We start from the raw sequence: 19,830 nt of genomic DNA on the forward strand, positions 1-19,830 counted from the left end.
TTTTTAAGAAAAAAAAACCGACTTCAATGGGGGATGCCGCTGAAAGTTCACTTATTGTTGATGGTGCACTCTAAGATTCCAGACAATGAAATGAAGAAGACAGCATCTTTTGCCTAATTATGTAGAAAAGGAGGTAAAACTACCCACTTTTCTAGTAGCATTTCGTTTTTGTAAGGGTCGCAGTTCTAACCTAACCTAACCTACTTTTCTGATAGCATTTCGTTTCTGTAAGGGTCACAGCTCTAACCTAACCTAACCTACTTTTCTGATAGCAGTTCTGTTCTGTGAAAATCGCAGTTCAAAAGCCACCCACCCACCTAACCCACTTTTCTAGTAGCATTTCCGGGTCCGGGTCTGGGTCCGGATCCGAGTCCGGGTCCGTGTCCGGCTGTCCGGGTCCAAGTTTGGGTCAGAGTTCGGTCCGGGTCCGGGTCCGAGTTGGGGTCCATGTCCAGACCCGGGTCCGGGTCCGAGTCCGGGTCCAAGTTTGGGTCTGGGTCCATAAGGAAGAGAACAAATCGCCAAACGTGAACTGTGTGTCATTGAAGAGTTCCATTCTGATCATCATCAGCAGTTCCACTTCATCAAATGTCACTTTTTTAAATGTAAATGCTGGATTTGTTGTTGAAAATACAAAAATCGCTATATGTATGCGTTTCACATTTGAGGAGTTCCCTCGATTCCTCATGGATCCCATCATCAGAACTCGAGCTTGACAAAAATGTTTCTTGAAAACCTAACTTGCTTAACAAACATACCGAAGAGGACAAATTGCCAAACGTGAACTATGCGTCATTGACGAGTTCCGTTCTGATCATCATCAGCAGTTCCACTTCATCAAATGTCACTTTTTTAAATGTAAGTGCTTGATTCATTGATGAAAATACTAAAATCACTATATGTATGCCTTTAACATTTGAGGAGTTCCCTCGATTCCTCATGGATCCCATCATCAGAACTGCTTTTTGACAAAAACGGGACCAATCTGTATGTATATACTTACAATCAAAAAAAGAATTTTCAAAATCGGTCCAGAAATGACGGAGTTATGGAGTAACAAACATTATTGAGAACCTCCTCCTTTGAAATCTTGAAGTCGGTTAAAAATGACTAATAGGAACGAGGTTTTATACGAAGATTGACTGTCTCTATTAACTAACTTATATTTTACCAACTTGCGCCTGCTACATATGAAAAACTGTACAAATGACAGGGTTTTTGTTATTAAAAATGCTAAGGTATATCATTTAGCTAATTGCAATAAAGAAACCGTATAGACTGAGTCAGATCGAGGACCAAACTCGTTACAAATATCGAGATCTAATTACACTGGGCAAACGCGGATGTTGGTATACGTTTTGTGAATAGTTGGGCAGGTTTAGTTTATAGGCGGGCGGCTATAATGCGACATGTGCGTATAAAACCGCCGCACGACCACCCTAGGCGTTCACATAACGTTGGGACGCATTGCACCGCACGCAAAATGAAGGTATTATTATTATCTAGTTATTTTAAAATACACAGCCTTGGATGTTCCAAAGAACGAGTCGCTATTTTGAGCTATAGATTTTGATGGCATTTGCGTAGGAACCGTAGAATACCTCTACTTTATACTGTGTATTTCTACCAGATAACCGAACACCTTAAGGAAATTAATTCGCAACAAACGTCCAAAAATCTCAAAATCCAAGTAGTAGAATTAAATCTCCTTTATCCACAAGGTTACGGGAATATATAGTCTCGCCAGTTCCTCAGGCCGGATTCAAAGCCAAAGAGCTATTAAATAGCCACTTTTCGTTAAGGTAGCACTCTCCCAGACTTTTCCTATCTCGTGTTACCTTTCTACTAAACTCAAATCTGAATGTCATAGAAATAATTGGATTCATTGATCATTTTGTTTTCAGTTTTTGGCTGTAGTCCTTCTCGCGTTATGGCGCCAAGCTGCCGGCATCGTCCCTGTGTCTCCTCTGGGGTACGCGCGGCCTGCGTTCGCCCCACTAGGCGTAGCACCCGGATTGGTCCCGATAGGCGTGGCACCAGGATTGGCACCGCTGGGCATAGCACCGAGACTGGCACCCATCGGAGTAGCACCTAGAGTCGCTGCAGTCGCCCCGGCTGTCGACGAATACGACCCCAACCCGCAGTATTCTTACGCCTACGATATTCAGGACGCTCTTACTGGTAAGCAATTTAAAATTTTAATCTCAATATGTGCGATATAAATTTCACCTGTAGGTACGATTCAATAATCGATATTAAGTATAAGACACCTATTAAATAAGTATAACTTTTTATTTATATTCAAATAGGTATTACTTACCTATTAATAAGTAAGTAGTTTTAAATGTGCTGACTGTGCAGTATGTGTTTATAATGTTATCTGTATTGATCAGGTGACTCAAAGAGCCATCAGGAGTCGCGGTCCGGCGACGTGGTGCAGGGCTCGTACTCGCTGGTGGAGCCGGACGGCACGCGGCGCGTCGTGGAGTACACCGCCGACCCGCACAACGGCTTCAACGCCGTCGTCCACAAGGAGCCCCTCGGCGCCGCCGTCAAGGCCGTCGCCGCGCCCGCCTATATCCACTAGTCGATCAATCATCCCGATCATCCGAAAGTCGAACTTTCGTTATTTGCCTCTCTATCGCTTTTGCACATTCGAGTGATAGAGAGGCAGACGAACGAAGTGGTTCGCGGTAGGGCATCAGTTCTAAAAGTCGCGGAAGACGATGCATTTAGGGCAAGAGTTTTGCTCAAAAACTTCAAGTGGGAATAACGGTTCCTTCTAAATTCAGGCCAACTAGCTGTAGCAAGGATTAAATATAAACTTATGGAAGTTATGGATGTCGTTAAGATACCAGAATTGGTAAAATGTATTTAGGCGTCTGGCACACTGCATCCGATTCGCACGTCGCTACGATGTTTGAGCGAGACAACGCTATGCGCGTATTATAGCGACATCCCGCTCTCCGGGATCGGATGCAGTGTGCCATGCGCCTTAGATAATATTGTTATAAAGAATCAGTGACTTTAAGAACTGGCCCGCCAAAAGCGTTAATGAACTGGTAGTGTTACATGAATCTGGTTACGGTAAGATGCAAGGGGAAAAGCAAGTTGTGCGTTCTAGATACAGTGTTCCTAAACGCTTCTTTGATTTGGAACAAAATTAAATGAATCTCACATGACGAACTTAAAATGCTGAGTTTGATATCATGTAGGTATATAGGTTATAAACTTATAATTATAATAGCCTTCTTTCACTATCCAGATTCATTGAGCGCGGTACCATCACAGGTACCATGTGGTTGTGGCCATGTGACCGGCCGCGTAGCCAAACTTGCCAATCGTTAACGCTCCGTAGCGTATCGTAGTCATCTCTCTCTATCAAGTCTATCACTCATCCATACTAGTGTGACAGTGACAGTTGCGTTTCGTTCGCTACGGAGCTACACTCATTGCACGTGGGCTACACACCCTGAACTAGCCCTGAACCGTATTTATTAATAGACGAGGTTATGACGAATACAACATATTGTAAATTGTTTGTGTTTACTAACGTCAAATGTTATGTTATGTTATGTATTCCTTAATTGTTGAATGTTAAAGCTAAGGTAATAAATAAGAGGAATCCAATCACATAGTTTTAATCTACCTATTACAAAATATACCTATTACATTAAAAAAAATGGTTGTGTGTAAAGTCGATTTACGGACGATAATTTTGCGTGATAAGTGATAACGTCATAAAAAACATTGATGAAAAATTGCATACTTTTATTTATGAATTGAATTATTATCACTGAATTATCATTATTTTGTATAATACAAACAAATACAAAGAACGAGTTCATTGAAACATACAAATCTGTCCACAACGTGGCCGTAACGTTGCCAAGGAGATCTGTCCACAACGTGACACTTTTTCGTGCATGCTACCGGTGTTCATCGATTTATGAGACGTTATTACGCCAAAAAAAAATGTTACCGAGATAGCTAGGAACTTTATTAAAAACACTTGAAAGGAGGTCTAAGTATATCAAATATATTAATCGATAAATAAAGATTCATGTTTAGGTCCTTCAGTTCCATGTCGTGACTTAGCTCCAATTTACTATCACTTAGTCTGAAGTAAGTGGCTTTTAAGAACTATCTGATGCACGAATCTGCGCATAACACTCCCACTTTGTTAAATGTAATCTCATAAATCCTAGGTCGTTGAGATAAGGTACATTATTTCTTGAGTGATAATTAGTTCGCTTACATACGTGCGACAATAAGATGACAATAGTGCACAATGAGATCGTAACCGCACCCAGTCGAGGCCCCGTTGTATGTACTAGATATTTGCGTAGGTGTATAACATTTATTAAATGAAAACTAGGGCTGCCCCAGTTAAAACCTTGATTTTAAAGACGTAATTATTTAATTAAATTTGAAATAGTAACACATACCAAGTCGAGACACTCGAGACTCTCGAGAGTGATCCCCTTGTTAAGGTCACACCTAATAATTAATCCCTACGACAGCGCATAGCTAATCCCCATGAGCAAAGATAAATATAACTCCGTAATAGATGGATACAGTCTAAGGAAAAAACGTGCCTCGAAAATCACGAAAATTTGATTCTCGATCAGATGGCGCCACTAGTTTTGGCCAACTCTCGATTAGAGGGCGTTGACTGTTTCGTTTGTTATTTATAATTTTAACGCATACCAGTGAAAGAACATGGGTCAAAATCATATAAAAATTATTAATGCAAGTAAAAAAATGATTTATCCATATTTAAATACATTTTAACGTATTTTTATAAATCTTCACTTTTAGTTTTAAAGTATGTCGATAGATGTCAGTGAATTTACAGTGGTTACAAAATTTACTATGACAGTACTGCTCTATCTTATTATATCCTCATTGCCATGAGGAAAGGGGTCTCAAATAACTATACGACCTAGTTTTATAAAAGAAGTTCTTATTAGTAATAACTCGTTGTTTGACACCCCCGCAACGTTGCTTAATTAGTAATCGTAAAAATGAGTGGTGACCCGTCGGCGTCGCGACCGTCGCGTCGGTCGCTCGCATGTCGCTCGCTAATCGTCGCCGATGTTTGTCATGCGAAAATTACCTTCATGTTCAAATTAGAACATATTATAATCAATTAGAATTACAGGTATACTTGTAGGCGTTTAATTGCATTTGAAACTGATTGTACTGCCGTACCAGAGTAAAATTCCTGCAAAAGTGACCGTTGAGCTTGATAACAAGAAATTAGTTATCCTATTTACCATTTAGGTTTTCTGCATTACTAACCACGACGATGAGGTAGTTGACTTTGAATTACAATTGTAATGAAATTATCTGAATATAAGCCAAATAAACTAGGTGTCAAAAATAACATATTATAGTATTTTTCAAACTGGATGGGTAGGGTGATAGGTGTCATATCCGTATAATTTATAAACGCCAAATCTCGCAAAACTGTATTGAAATTACATCAGTCAACGTACCCATCGAGTTTAAAAAAATACTACTTAGAGAATCTTGAGTGCGACCCGCGTTGATGTCTTTTGTATGAACACAAAAGTAGAAGAATCCTGCAAGGCAGAAATATGTCTATACAGATCTATACAAGCGTTTTACTTACAAAGTTAAAAACTATTGGTATTTATAGTTGGTAAAACCAAATTGTCAGTAAATAAGAACAAAGAAAACTATAAGTACTGCTTTCTTTTGGGTGCTAGTACTAGTGTAAGACAAAGACAGTATGATTCTCTCTGTCTATGTATGAAATGAGACAGTCCTATTTGACATACTATAAGTGATTACATAAAACGAATATTCATGTTCGAGACCACGGGGACAACGCTGTCCTCGAAACGTCGGAGGTAAATTTAAAACTTATTTTACGCGATTAAGTCCCGTCGTTGCGAATAATAATGAATATTCATGTTTTTCCCACGTCACCTTGAATCGATCTCATGGATTGGACAACTTCCTCTAGAAGACGGCGGCGTGACTGATGTCTGTAGACTCTGTAGTGAACTATTAATACTTAATTTGGTTTTAATGTAAACTATACCTAAACCTGGGTGCCTAGCCAAGGTGCCAGTTGTTCGCTCCGTAGCGAACGACACGGTAAATCTTGGCTAGGCACCCTGGTCATCTGGAAAGCGAAACACATACGGAACGCGTTTCTATTACCCATTAGTGTAAGGCCTGAGTGGACGATCGAAGCGAAGCGTTCGGCGGGGCGTGTAACGTGGCGTCGGGCTCACGAGACGTGATGTGAGCAGCGTGCACTAAGGCCTCTCCTATACGTTTGCATTTGTTTAACATGCACGCCGCACGCCCCGCCCCGCTGCACGCCTAACTCGAGCGTCCACTCAGGCCTTACACTTTCAGTGGCCAGCTATAGGGATAGAATTTCCCATGAATTTCCCCGAAAATTCGGACCAACTGGGCATAATGCCTGCAGACAGAGGGTATGTGACACACTGTACATTGCACTGCTCCCAACTTCTACAGGGCTCATGGCGTTCGAATTTGCATTTAAAACGCAGGTGAGTAGAGTTCACTCTCACTTTCAGCAGAAGCGGGAGATCTAACCAGTGCATGATTCAACATTTACCGGTCGCCGTGGTAAAACCTAGGATTTACCGAATCAGTGTCGGTAAAAGCCCCGTAAACAAATATAATTTAACATTTCGGGCCTTTATCGATCGGCATCGGTAAAACCTAGGTTTTACCGTAACATAAAAAATGGAAATTTATATAGGATTGCCTCATAGTGATTATAAGAATAATAATTGTGTTCTATGCGAGACGAGTAGATATCGATATACAATAATTATTAGGATACCTACACAGTACTCCTACACATATACGATACATTCCTTTTCATTACAATTGGTCATAAAGTTAAAAAGTGGTATTCCACGCAGGCATAGCGGAGGTAATTACTAAGGTTAGCTAAATTAGTATGAGAAACTCGCCAGGATTAAGGACACAATCGAGAACTCGTTTTTACGATCAACTATAATAAATATATATTTGTTTTAAATTATCGATCTTATTGTGCTCGTCTTAGACATTATGTTATAAGCTTGCGTCGCGAGTGTCTTATTTCGGAAAGGTGCCGGGAAACGGATCTGTCGCCCAATGCCACTAGTCAAGATACCGACAACTAACTAGCCAATGAATAATAATATGGTATTTATGTAATGAATATGTAAATGTAGTGCAGCTAGGCACAGATCATATCGCTTTGTATTGTATTGTAATTTATTTGTAATGACGTACATATTTAAAAATAACAATATTTTTACGCGGTGCAATTTCAACGACGAATAAAAATATTTAAAATGGCGAGTAAAAAAGTATATTTAATACCCTAACGACGAAAAAAGGGAATGTTTGTCTACGTTCTGAACGATTGGACTTATGATGAATCAAATTTAAATTAATTAATATACTAAATACAGACGTCTGATAACGAAATCACAATGTTTGAAATAAAGAAAAAAATGGAAACATTTCCTGGCTTAGGGCAGTCAAATTCGCGACTCCAGGACACCTGCTGCGTCCGACGCGACCTTATCTCATAAGCAGAGTTCAAGTCCATGCTAGTGATCAATTAACTTTGAACACCTCGCCCGCTTAGCAAATCCTGTTGCTGGCTTTACCAACTTTATCGAGCCTGTATTTCCTGCAGGTATACCGTGCTGTATAAACCGACACGAGCGACGGTGAAAATGTTGTCGCAACCATCTAATTGGTAACAAAAGCTGGAACTCCACGGGTATAAGCATAAAAGCTCTATGTGTTATATTCACGATCGCGACAGACACGGCTGACGATCCGGAACGTTCGAGTGAATGCACTGCAATGCTATAAATACGAGCTGCGAGTTGACTGCGATTTACTTCCAACTGCCTCCAAGCCATTGTTGACGGAACCGCGGATAACACACTGAAGACACCTGCGATGTACGCGTACGGGGTAAATGAAAAGTTACAAATTTCTTATTTATTTCATGACAAGAGAAGGGTTTATGATTTTAGGTCTTTATATATATGTATAAGGGTATGTTGTTGCCGCGTGTTTTTAACTTTTTACCGTAACGTCAAAACCACTCAGCCGGATTGGAAAAAATAGGTTAGCCTTTAATATATAGGTACACCGGTTACATTATTTTCATGTACCTGTTTTCATATGACTAAGAATAATTTATTGCTAAGCTGACTTTGTTTATCCCATTTAACTTCGATAATATACCAAGTTTTAAAATCGCATTCTAGTTACGTTACGCGGCTTAAGCGTTTTATTTCATTGCAGCCGTTGCTGTGCCTTTTCCCCATGGCCGTCGTCAGTATCGTGGTAAAGGACACACCACAACCGAACGAATACAAATATTCATATCAAATTGAAGATCCGACTACCGGAGACACCAAGAGCCAGCACGAGGTGCGGCGCGGAGACGTGGTCAGCGGCTCCTACTCCGTCGTCGATCCGGATGGGACCCGGCGAACTGTCAAGTACACTGCGGACCCGAAACACGGCTTCACAGCTGTCATTCACAGGGAGGCAGCAGTCGCACCGCCGCCGCCACCTCCACCGCAACCTTACTCGTACGCTTATCAGGACATCGAGCCTCAGCATCGCGTCCCACGGCCGTACGACAACGATGATCTCGTTGTGAAATCCTCGCCGCCTATTGGACCGGTTCTCTATAACAAACTGTACACCAAATTGTCGTATCCTAAAACGAATTACGAAGACAAACCGGCCTTCTATTTCACTCCTGCGAATGAAATCAAATCGGATCGTGAGAGTTACGCACAAGGGCAGTACTTTCAGCCAGCTGCCGGTTTTGATGACTATAATTAGATTTAGTATACCGATGTATGGTCGTCCGCTTTTCTAAGAATGGCGAACTTGATCTTAGAAATCGGACAGGTTATATATACCTGTTACTTTGTTTTATAGTGAACATTTTTTCCTATGATTGTGATAACTTTAGCAATAAGTGTGTTGAATAAAATTTAATATAAAGTATTTAAGCGAAATAATCTCGATCACTTTCTCTTCTATTTTGTTTGTAGTGCTTTGTTTCTACATAAATAAATGTATATAACTAAATAGACTGAATAATAAAAATAAAACAGATTTCGTACAGTATTTACATGACCAGTATTATTGATGTCTTTTTAGGGTACCTCAAAAGGAAAAACGGAACCCTTATAGGATCACTCGTGCGTTTGTCTGTCTGTCTGCCTGTCTGTCTGTCTGTCTGTCCGTCTGTCACAGCCTATTTTCTCCGACTCTACTGAACCAATTAAGTTGAAATTTGGTACACATATGTAAGTTTGTGACCAAAAGACGGACATGTAACGTAAACAAATGAATTTTAAACATGGGGGCCACTTTTGGGGGGTAAATGAGAAAATTAAAAAATAAAGTTTTTTAAACTATATCGTGTTATATATCAAATGAAAGAGCTCATTGTGAGAATCTCAAATATATATTTTTTATAATTTTAGGATAAACAATTTAGAAGTTATTCAAGAAAATAGGCAAAAAATTACCATTCCCCCCCTTTATCACCGAAACTACTGGGTCTAAAATTTTGAAAAAAATACACAAAATAGATCTTTACCTATAGATTACAGGAAAACCTATTAGAAATTGCAGTCAAGCGTGAGTCGGACTTAATTACTTAGTTTCACATAAAAAATACATTGTTTAAATTGTGAAATGTACGGAACCCTTGGAACGCGAGTCCGACTCGCACTTGGCCGGTTTTTTTATTTCTTGGATAACAAAAGTGTGCGTCAATCTAAATAAAATATAATTTTTTTGATGATTTATCTAGTAGAAGTAAAAAATAACATAAAAAGAAAAACATCCAAACTAGAACAGTATGGTAGTTGGAAAAAAAACAATAAGCTATTCCTAAATGACACATAGAAGTTAAGTTAATACACATAAAATAAATAAAGATAACATACTAAACCTATAGGTAGTTTAGGTATGTATGAGCATCTTTCCATTGACAAAGATCACAACATCGACCAAGTTATGAATTTGGTTAAAAGCCGGTATTAAATAACATTTGTAATATAATTGAGTTGGGAGTTCAGTTCAGTGTGGTTTCGGAGCACGAGCAGGTGGTTGCAGCGCCGCGGTTCAAGGTCGGCGAAGTGGAGCGAGCGGCATCGGCAGCGGCACTAAGTCACTTACCATTACCACAGCGACATAATAGGGCTCAGCAAGGGATTAGTCAACATTTAACATGTCTTGGTTTTTATGCATTGCAGTAGCATTATGTCTCTATAGTAGTATATTTATTGTATGCCTTATATTATCCTTTCATCTGTGGCTTGTCGAAGATGTGCTATTTAAATAGTGACCTTGAAGTTCAAATTTTGAATTTAAAATTTTCGCAAAAACTGATGCCCGATTCGGGTCTCCCACAGATGAAAGGTTATAAAACACTAGCGTCCCGCTCCGGCTTTGCACGGGCTACTTAAAACCTAAAATTTTACACCTAAACATTCCTTAAGAATCAAGAATCACTCTATTGATAGGCGAAAACCAGGGACCGGACAACCCTTTCCGCGACAAAACCCTTTCAATGGGCAACACTTAAACACGGCTAACACATTAAAAGACTTTCCCTTTTGAACTGCAAGCCCATTCATACCCTTACCTTTGACTAACCCTTACCGAAAAGCTAACCAAAAATAAGGCTAGCCCTTAATAAGGGTTACTCTTATCTTTAAGCGCTTTTTATAAAGGTTTCCCTTTGCGTGAAAGAGACAGGATTAGTATATATCTACGGTAGTGTATGAAAAGGAAAGAAAATACGTGCCTAGTCAAAGAACGCCGCCGTCGCCGCCGACGATCGCTCGGATTCGAAGTAATGTGTGCTTTATGAACAAGGTAGACGACTTAAATTAGGACGCTTATATGCTAAAAGGGAAGCCCTTTATAAGGCTAACCCTTATAAGCAATATGCAAGGTGTTGGTGAGCGGATGATAAGGGTTTTGTAAGGGTATTTGGGCTACCGATTACTCAAATGTGGTAGCTTTATATAAGGGTTTTTAAAAGCAAAACAAAGGGTTTCGTGTGGCAAAGGGTATGGTGAGATAAGCCTTATGCAATACCCTTATAAAACCCCGATAAGGGATAGCGGGCCGGTCCCTGGCGAAAACCGCATGAAAGTTCGTTTAGTAGTTTTTGAGTTTATCGCGAACATACAGATTGATAGACGCGGCGGGGGACTCTGATAATGTTTAGTATGACGGCAGTTAGATGAGAGTAACGTATTCCTCGATATTCCTAGCTATACCTATATTACCTATACCAGGCACATCGTAATTAAAGTAGTAGCATGAAGGACGTTAGCTGCGTTTACTGCGCGTATAACATGTCGGACTCACGAAAAATGCTTTTCTTAAGAATTTTAAGTTTCGTTTGACGGTTTATTCAGGTTATTTTATAATATTACAAGGTTTAATTTAATATTTAAAGTTTATTTTATTATTTTTTATTCTATTAATTTAATTAGGTAGGTATATTGTATATTATAGTACATTGGGCAACGAAGGGGGTAAGCGAGATTTATTCTTACCCTCGGAGTTACACTGCACAATGTTTTTCATCACACTTGTGAAGAAATAATTATTAAATACGGTGACATTGCTCGCAGAACCGATGGCCGGTGGGGCAGAAAGGTTCTCGAGTGGCGACCACGTACCGGAAGACGCAGCGTGGGAAGGCCCCAGGATTCTTAACGTTTTCATTTGTTGAAATGAAACTTTGGACACCCTGCCCTATTTATTCGATATGCCTAACAGTCGCTAGGCAAATTTCTAAACGATGAGGTTTAAAGGGTGGTGGTATATTATATGTTGGGTATACATATTTATAGGAAACAAAAAGCAAATTTAATCCAATTTAAATGCTTTTGTTTATTGTGCTAGGTATACATCACGTGACGATGGGCGCGATGGGGCAGAGCTCGAACCAGTAGCCGCAGCCGCAGCGCTTGGGCTCCGTCGCGTGCAGCCACATCCACTCGATGTGGTACGTGTCCGGGTGGCACTTGCAGCCCACCAGGCGCTGGTGGAACGCGCTGGGCACGAGGTTCGGACGCTCGCGAGTTCCCGGACCTATGCAAATAATATATATACATTTATTCAGTAAGACAAACATATATTTAATTTATTCACATAAAGAAGGTACTCGACCACAATCTTCCTCCTCAATCGGCACAAACCTTGTCAAGACCGCAAGCTACTTATACCCGAAAAAAAAACGAAATCGACAACAACCTTTATCAAACTTCTTGCATACTCCCATCCCCACTCTGCTCCACAAAAATATAATGAATTTAGTTAAATAGTGATTTATGATGGTCACTACCCGTACATGAGGATATAAATATGGAAGATGATTCAGTAAAAGAAGCGCTAGCAAGTGAAGTGCTGAAGAAGATTTGCATTTTTGCTAAGTTTTCCGTAATCAACATTATGAGTTGTTTATTTTATCACTTTTGCTGACTGTATTTACAGTTAATAAGGAAAATTGTTGTCTTTACTTTATAGATATAGTGCCAAAACAAACTTCTTACACGTGCAGGTAAATCCAGGCCCACTCCAGATAATTGCAGATGGTAGTCGGCTCTATGTAGTCTGTTGACATGCCTCTTTCTTTAATCAATTGGTTTTTTTTACTGGGTGCATAGCCAACATGCTAATCGTTTACGTTCCGTAGCGACCGAAACGCAACTGTCACTGTCGCACTAATATGGAAGAGTGATAGAGAGACACAAAGCGGTTCGTTGTCGTAGAGCAAGCGATTGTCATTGCACCTTGGCTAGGTTTATTTTATTGAGTGCGCAATAAAGAGTAACCTTTCTAGGTCAGTCAAGCAGCACATTGAATAGATAATCGATGATACCTCTTTTAAAGCTCAAGATGCGGAAAGGGTCACAGTCGCCCGCGAGGTGGGCTAGCAGTTCCCTCTTCTCCAGCCCAGTGACAAGGTCGAGCGGGTCGTGGAACGCAGCGTACACGCGCGTGCCCGCGCGCCGTAGCGGCAGCACACGGCTTAGCTTCCACATCACGTCTCGTCTCTGAAATTATGTTACTGTTAAAAAACGGTTGTTCCGGTGTGTGACGGACGCAGCGCTATGCACCTGTGTGGATCCGCATCCAATGTGAAGGCCGCTTTACCATGAAAGGCTCTCCTTTACACATCTGAGCCATGAGTTCATATTCATACCTCATACCTCATACCCATAAGGGTTCGCACTTGTAGCTGGTTATCACAAGCCTAAAAAGTCAGGCGTTTAACTACGATATGTACCCTTTTTGCTTATTGATAGATTGATAGGTTCAAGGAGTAGTCCAACCCCTAAAAGATATAATGGTAATATATAATGTTAAGGTATAATGGTAATGCTAAAGAATACCTAAATATATATAACATTATTTTTTAACGGAAATTTGCCGCAGTGCAGAAAGGTGTCAGTGATCCTTCTGACACCTTTCTTGCGCCAGCTCTTATGAATCGAGTCGTGCTTACTTATGTATAAGTAATTTGTTTATTAATCTGAAGCCAAATATCACGCTTAAAACAGTTATTTTAGCAAATATCTTCGGTTGTAATCACATCAAATTATATCTGACAATACTGACGTAATGAAATGACACAATTATATTTTAAGTGTCGTATAATTTACACGACATCGACAGTTGATCTATGTTTAAAACCTATTTTCTCCAAAAACTCCGTGAGGATATTAATAATAATAATATTTAAAATATTGGGTATCAGTCAAAGAATATAATACTCACTAGGAGTACTGGTATCAGTGTATCAGTTATCAATGTTATCATAACTTTTTGGTCTTCCCTTAAGAAACCGTGAATGGATGACATGGATGGTATAGAACGTATAGAATGGTTCTATACCATCCATAATTACAGGCATTACAGTCCGCGCGGCCAATTGAAAACTGGGTGCGTAGCCAACGTGCAATCGTTAACGCTCCGTGGCGAATGAAACGCAAGTGTCACTGTCGCACTAGTGGGAAAGAGTGATAGAGAGAGATGACTACGATATGCTACGTAGCGTTAACGATTGACACTTTGGCTACGTGCCCTGGCCGCGTAGCCAACACGCCAATCGCTAACGCTCCGTAGCGATCGAAACGCAACTGTGACCGCACTAATATGGAAGAGTGATAGAGAGACACAAAGCGTTTCGTTGTCGAAGCGATAGCGACTGTCACCTTGGCTAGGCCGGATGAGAAGTTTATTTTTCTCTGTATCCGTACAGACTATACAGAAAAAACCGGACAAGTGCGAGTCGGACTCGCCGACCGAGGGTTCCATACAAATTTTACTTATATTTTTTTGAAATTAATATTTTTGCCTGTATAGTATAAGACGGTATTACTTGCCAAATTGCATAGGTACAGGGACCGGACAACCCTTTCCGCGACAAAACCCTTTCAATGGGCAACACTTAAACACGGCTAACACATTAAAAGACTTTCCCTTTTGAACTGCAAGCCCATTCATACCCTTACCTTTGACTAACCCTTACCGAAAAGCTAACCAAAAATAAGGCTAGCCCTTAATAAGGGTTACTCTTATCTTTAAGCGCTTTTTATAAAGGTTTCCCTTTGCGTGAAAGAGACAGGATTAGTATATATCTACGGTAGTGTATGAAAAGGAAAGAAAATACGTGCCTAGTCAAAGAACGCCGCCGTCGCCGCCGACGATCGCTCGGATTCGAAGTAATGTGTGCTTTATGAACAAGGTAGACGACTTAAATTAGGACGCTTATATGCTAAAAGGGAAGCCCTTTATAAGGCTAACCCTTATAAGCAATATGCAAGGTGTTGGTGAGCGGATGATAAGGGTTTTGTAAGGGTATTTGGGCTACCGATTACTCAAATGTGGTAGCTTTATATAAGGGTTTTTAAAAGCAAAACAAAGGGTTTCGTGTGGCAAAGGGTATGGTGAGATAAGCCTTATGCAATACCCTTATAAAACCCCGATAAGGGATAGCGGGCCGGTCCCTGCATAGGTACTTCTCTAGGTTAATGGAAAAGTATCCTTAAAATTTTGATTCCCTTGAGTGTGTCGAAAATCGAAATATACGTTTTTATTGCGGCATAACCGGTCGTATCTTTTTAGGGTTCCGTAGTCAACTAGGAAGCCATGTCCGTTTGTCTGTCTGTCCGAGGCTTTGCTCCGTGGTCGTTATTGCTACAACTTGGCTACAACGCTGAAATTTTGCATGGATATTATTAAATTAAATCATAGAGTAACTTATACTAGAGCGGTACTGTCATAGAAAATTTTGTAACCCCAGTAAATTCACTGCCATCTGTCGATACACTTTAAAACTAAAAATGAAGATTTATAAAAATACGATAGAATGTATTTAAATATAGATAAATAATTTTTTTTATTTGCATTAATTATTTTTATGATTTTGACCCATGTTCTCTCACTGATATGCGTTAAAATTGTTAAATAACAAACGAAACCGTCAACGCCATCTATACGACTGTAGGCCAAAACTAGTAGCGCCCTCTGAACGAGAATCAAATTTTCTTGATTTTCGAGGCACGTTTTTTCCTTAGACTGTATCTATCTATTACGGAGTTATATCCATCTTTGATTAAATTCTTTATTCAACGACCAGCTATGATCAATCAGTGTTAGTAATGCTTATGGGTAATCTTATACTACGGTTAGTAACAGCAAAATTAATTATATTGTTATTATTATCAATTCCGTATTACTGTACTTATATGTAAATCAATAAACAGTGGTAAAAGAAAAATGTAAAAATTTTTTTTTAGGGTACCAACCCACCATATTACCACTACACGTAAAGTGGGGATAAAAAATTTTTTTTCGCCCCCACCCTATGGGGTGGGGTGTCGTTGGATAGGTCTTTCAAAATGAATAGGGGTCGTCATAAACGATTTTTTGATCATTATAATATTATCGAAAATAATCGCTCCGAAAGAAAAAAAGAATGTCCCCCCCCCCTCTAACTTTTGAACCATGGGTCCAAAAAATATGAAAAAAAATTGTGCAAGTAAAGCTAAGTGAATAATTTCAAGGAAAACTATAGCGAACATGATCGGTTAAATCATTTTTGATTTTTTGCAAAAAGTCTTCCCTTCTTAGTAAAAGTGCGGCTAAGGCCTTTTGCTTGTTACAATACAGAATACCCAAAAATATCCCCTGTTTGTGGCAGTCTATTATGTCGAACAGGTAACTACGGAAGCCTAGACTGAGCATGGCCCGACAATATCTTGGCCGGTTTTTTTACGTTAACTTAGAACTGTATATGATTGTATGGTTTTAATTTCAAATCGATACCTCCAAACGTTCCCGAGATAAAGGGTCTTAAGTCTTGACAAACAGACGGACGTACGGACAGACAGACAGACATGGTTATGTTTTCTTCCCTTTGAGGAACGGAACCCTAAAAACTGAAAAACAGAAATGCCATTTAAATCATTTACGACCAGAGTGCACCCTCTAACAATTACAATTAGCCCAAATATGTTGATGAGACGTCTCATTGAGGAGTTCCGTTCTGTTCTGGTAATCAGTAGCAGTTACACTTCCTCATATGCCACTTTTTTATTTGATAATGAAAATCTGATGAAAATGGAAAAATCGCTAATCGGCCTAGAAATGACGGAGTTCTTCTTAGGTAACAAATATAAAATAATATAAAAACTTAATCCCGAATTGAGAAACAAACATACCTAATTACCTACAACTCTGAAGATATGTATGACTGTAAGTATAAGGCAAGGGTATCGATTTACAGCCGTAAAATTGTATTACCTCTGTTTGTTTATGATATGATGCATACGTTGATAGCCTAGCACTTAACAAAAATAAAATAAATGTAAACATTTTATGCATACAAAAATCAACAGACACAAATTAAATATGTACTGATTTCACAAAACGATACGGTATCGTTCTGTCGTGGATGGCCGGGGCCGGGGCCGGGGGCCGGGGCCGGGGGCCGGGGGCCGGGGCCGGGGGCCGGGGTAAACATTGTCGCATTGAGAACCACATAATTAAATTATTATTTTTGGTCAACGATTGCATGACAAAGCAAGGACGAGCCGCCCAAAGAAAGCCGCCCGCCATGCAAGTGATCTTTCAAGTACGAAATCCATCAAAGATTGATCTTATTTAAATATAGTACTGCCTGATTCAGAATACTACCATATCTAAGGAGCTCATACCAAGACGTTCAAATTGAGCAACTCTTTAATGCAACCGGTTTATACCGAGTCATACACGGCACAATGATATAATGCAACGCCTCAGGCGTTTGGACGGCATATAAAAAGTACGCAAGATTCAAGTGCGGTACATTCAACTTGAGGTTTACTCACGGTGAAGTCACGCATCTCATCTAGAATGGCTTTCAAGGTACGTGTCGTGACGTCAATTAACGTCATTACCACCTTGAATAACATCCTCCATCTTTAATTGATTGATGAGGCTTTAATTGACTTGGAAATGTACAGTAGTTGGTATTGGTACTCACAGTCAATTTAGGTACTATGATAAGCTTAATTGTTTTTCATGAAGTTTTCATTGTATGCATTACAAAACTAAAAAACCTGCCAAGTGCGAGTCGAACTCGCGTACCGAGGGTTGCGTACTTTTTAGTATTTGTTGTTATAGCGGCAACAGAAATACATCATCTGTGAAAATTTTAACTTTCTAGCTATCACGGTTCATGAGACAGACAGCCTGCCTGCTGCCTGCCTGCTGCCTGCCTGCTGCTGCTGCAGACGGCCTGGTCACAGACAGACGGACAGCGGAGTCTTAGTAATAGGGTCCCGTTTTTACCCTTTGGGTACGGAACCCATTCACCCTATACGTATATTCCTTATTTTATCATATCTATGATTGTTTCCCAGTCGTAAAATATACCTACCTACCTACACTATCAGTACCATCATATAGATTCAAACGTGTACGAAATGCTTTAACATTACTTATTGTACATTTCAGCTGGTAGTGCTGGTGTGCGCGATCGCGTCTGTACATGCGGGAGTGGTTGCCCCCGCCGTGTACTCGCACGCCGCCCCCGTGGCCTACGCCGCTGCACCCGTGGTGCACGCCGCCCCGGTCGCGCACGCCGCCCCAGTAGCCTACCACGCCGCCCCCATCGCCTACGCCGCACCCGTCGCTAAGGCCGTCGCCGTCGCTCCCGTCGCCAAGGTCGTCGAAGACTTCAACGCGCATCCGCAGTACAGCTTCGCGTACGACGTTCAGGACGGACTTACCGGCGACTCCAAGACCCAGCATGAGTCTCGCGACGGTGACGTCGTCAAGGGCTCTTACTCCGTTGTGGATCCCGATGGCACCAAGCGCACCGTTGAATATACCGCTGATGATCACAACGGCTTCAACGCGGTCGTGCACAAGGAGCCCCTCGCCGTCAAAGTAGCCGCCCCCGTGGTCGCTAAAGTCGCCGCCCCGGTAGCCTACCACGCCGCCCCCGTCGCTCACGCCGCCCCCGTCGTGCACGCCGCCCCTGTGGTGCACGCTGCTCCCGTAGCTTATTCCGCCCCTGTTTACCATCACTAAATTAGAACAAACCCTAGTCATTTTTATCTATTGTCAAACGCAACCATGACACGAAAATAAAGTACTATTTTTAAATCACTGTTTTGTATTATTCCATTTATAAATGTATTTACCTGGTTTCTAACCTAAAATATTGAACGTAACATTTAAAAGAATACCTACAAGCTTTTATCGCCTGTATTTTTTTACTTAACAATAAAACAATGCTAAAAAGCTCCAATGATTCATAATTCATATCATACCATCGGTCATGAAGTCATGATGTTACACTTAGTTTTTGAAGGCGGTACGTGCCAAACCAACAAAAACATTTTTTGCTGCCAAATAGATTAAAAAATTCTAGTAGTGCATGAACTAAATTGAGTAAAATATGTATTTTTTATGCAAGTACCTATACACTTAAAGCCTGACCAGAAATATATGATCATTGTCAAGAGGGCGCTGTTATTCTCAATGTATAGGGTGACAGTTCAGTATAGTATGAAAAAATTAGTTTCAGTGAAATTCCGCAACATGGTGCGTGATCATATATTCCTGGTCAGGCTTTACTTGCATAAAAAATTTGCAGCGTTCTTCGTTGTCTAAAATTTTGGTCCCTAACATTTTGGTTTGGCACCGCCTTCAAAAACTAAGTAATTACCCCGATGGTTATTAATCTGCTTATTATTAGGTATTAATTACTTTTTGGGAGAAATTTGCTTTACGATGGGATAGGGAAATGGACAAGGATAGGGGTGGGGTACATAAAATAGTTATTTGTGCAACAAGAGAGGAAAGTTGGTTTTTCTTGCGAGTGTTTATTTTGAGTCCCGAGAAAGCGAAAGATTCTAAGGTAGAATCTTAAGCGTAGCGAGGGACTCAAAAACACGAGATGTAAAATAACTTTGCCATACCATACCAAACCATACCATACCATACCAAACCATACCACACCATACCAAACCATACCATACCATACCATACCAAACCATACCATACCAAACCATACCATACCATACCATACCATACCATACCATACCATACCATACCATACCAAACCATACCATACATACCATACCATACCAAACCATCCCAAACCATACCATACCAAGCCATACCATACCATACCAAACCATACCATACCATACCATACCATACCAAACCATACCATACCAAACCATACCATACCAT

At 40.3% G+C, this 19,830-nt stretch overlaps 3 protein-coding genes across 3 annotated transcripts; 2 read left to right on the plus strand and 1 right to left on the minus strand.

Moving 5' to 3' along the window:
• The first annotated feature begins 1,404 nt into the window (after window positions 1-1,404).
• On the plus strand, window positions 1,405-18,733 carry LOC134748302 (uncharacterized). Its single transcript, XM_063683056.1, has 6 exons — window positions 1,405-1,489; window positions 1,905-2,181; window positions 2,394-2,586; window positions 8,292-8,840; window positions 11,980-12,142; window positions 18,082-18,733. Exons 1-6 carry the CDS (start codon window positions 1,484-1,486, stop codon window positions 18,658-18,660), a joined length of 1,767 nt encoding a protein of 588 aa, XP_063539126.1. The 5' UTR covers window positions 1,405-1,483; the 3' UTR covers window positions 18,661-18,733.
• On the plus strand, window positions 7,726-8,911 carry LOC134756242 (cuticle protein 7-like). The gene is made up of 2 exons (XM_063693072.1): window positions 7,726-7,992; window positions 8,329-8,911. Exons 1-2 carry the CDS (start codon window positions 7,978-7,980, stop codon window positions 8,878-8,880), a joined length of 567 nt encoding a protein of 188 aa, XP_063549142.1. The 5' UTR covers window positions 7,726-7,977; the 3' UTR covers window positions 8,881-8,911.
• Window positions 11,968-13,122, minus strand: LOC134756261 (cytochrome c oxidase subunit 5B, mitochondrial-like). Its single transcript, XM_063693090.1, has 2 exons — window positions 12,959-13,122; window positions 11,968-12,168 (listed from the first exon to the last, which is right to left on the minus strand). The coding sequence occupies exons 1-2, from the start codon at window positions 13,119-13,121 to the stop codon at window positions 11,987-11,989; spliced, it is 345 nt and encodes a 114-aa protein (XP_063549160.1). The 5' UTR covers window position 13,122; the 3' UTR covers window positions 11,968-11,986.
• Window positions 18,734-19,830: the final 1,097 nt, after the last annotated feature.

This window comes from Cydia strobilella, chromosome 1 (assembly GCF_947568885.1).
Source record: "Cydia strobilella chromosome 1, ilCydStro3.1, whole genome shotgun sequence".
Classification (NCBI taxonomy): domain Eukaryota; kingdom Metazoa; phylum Arthropoda; class Insecta; order Lepidoptera; family Tortricidae; genus Cydia; species Cydia strobilella.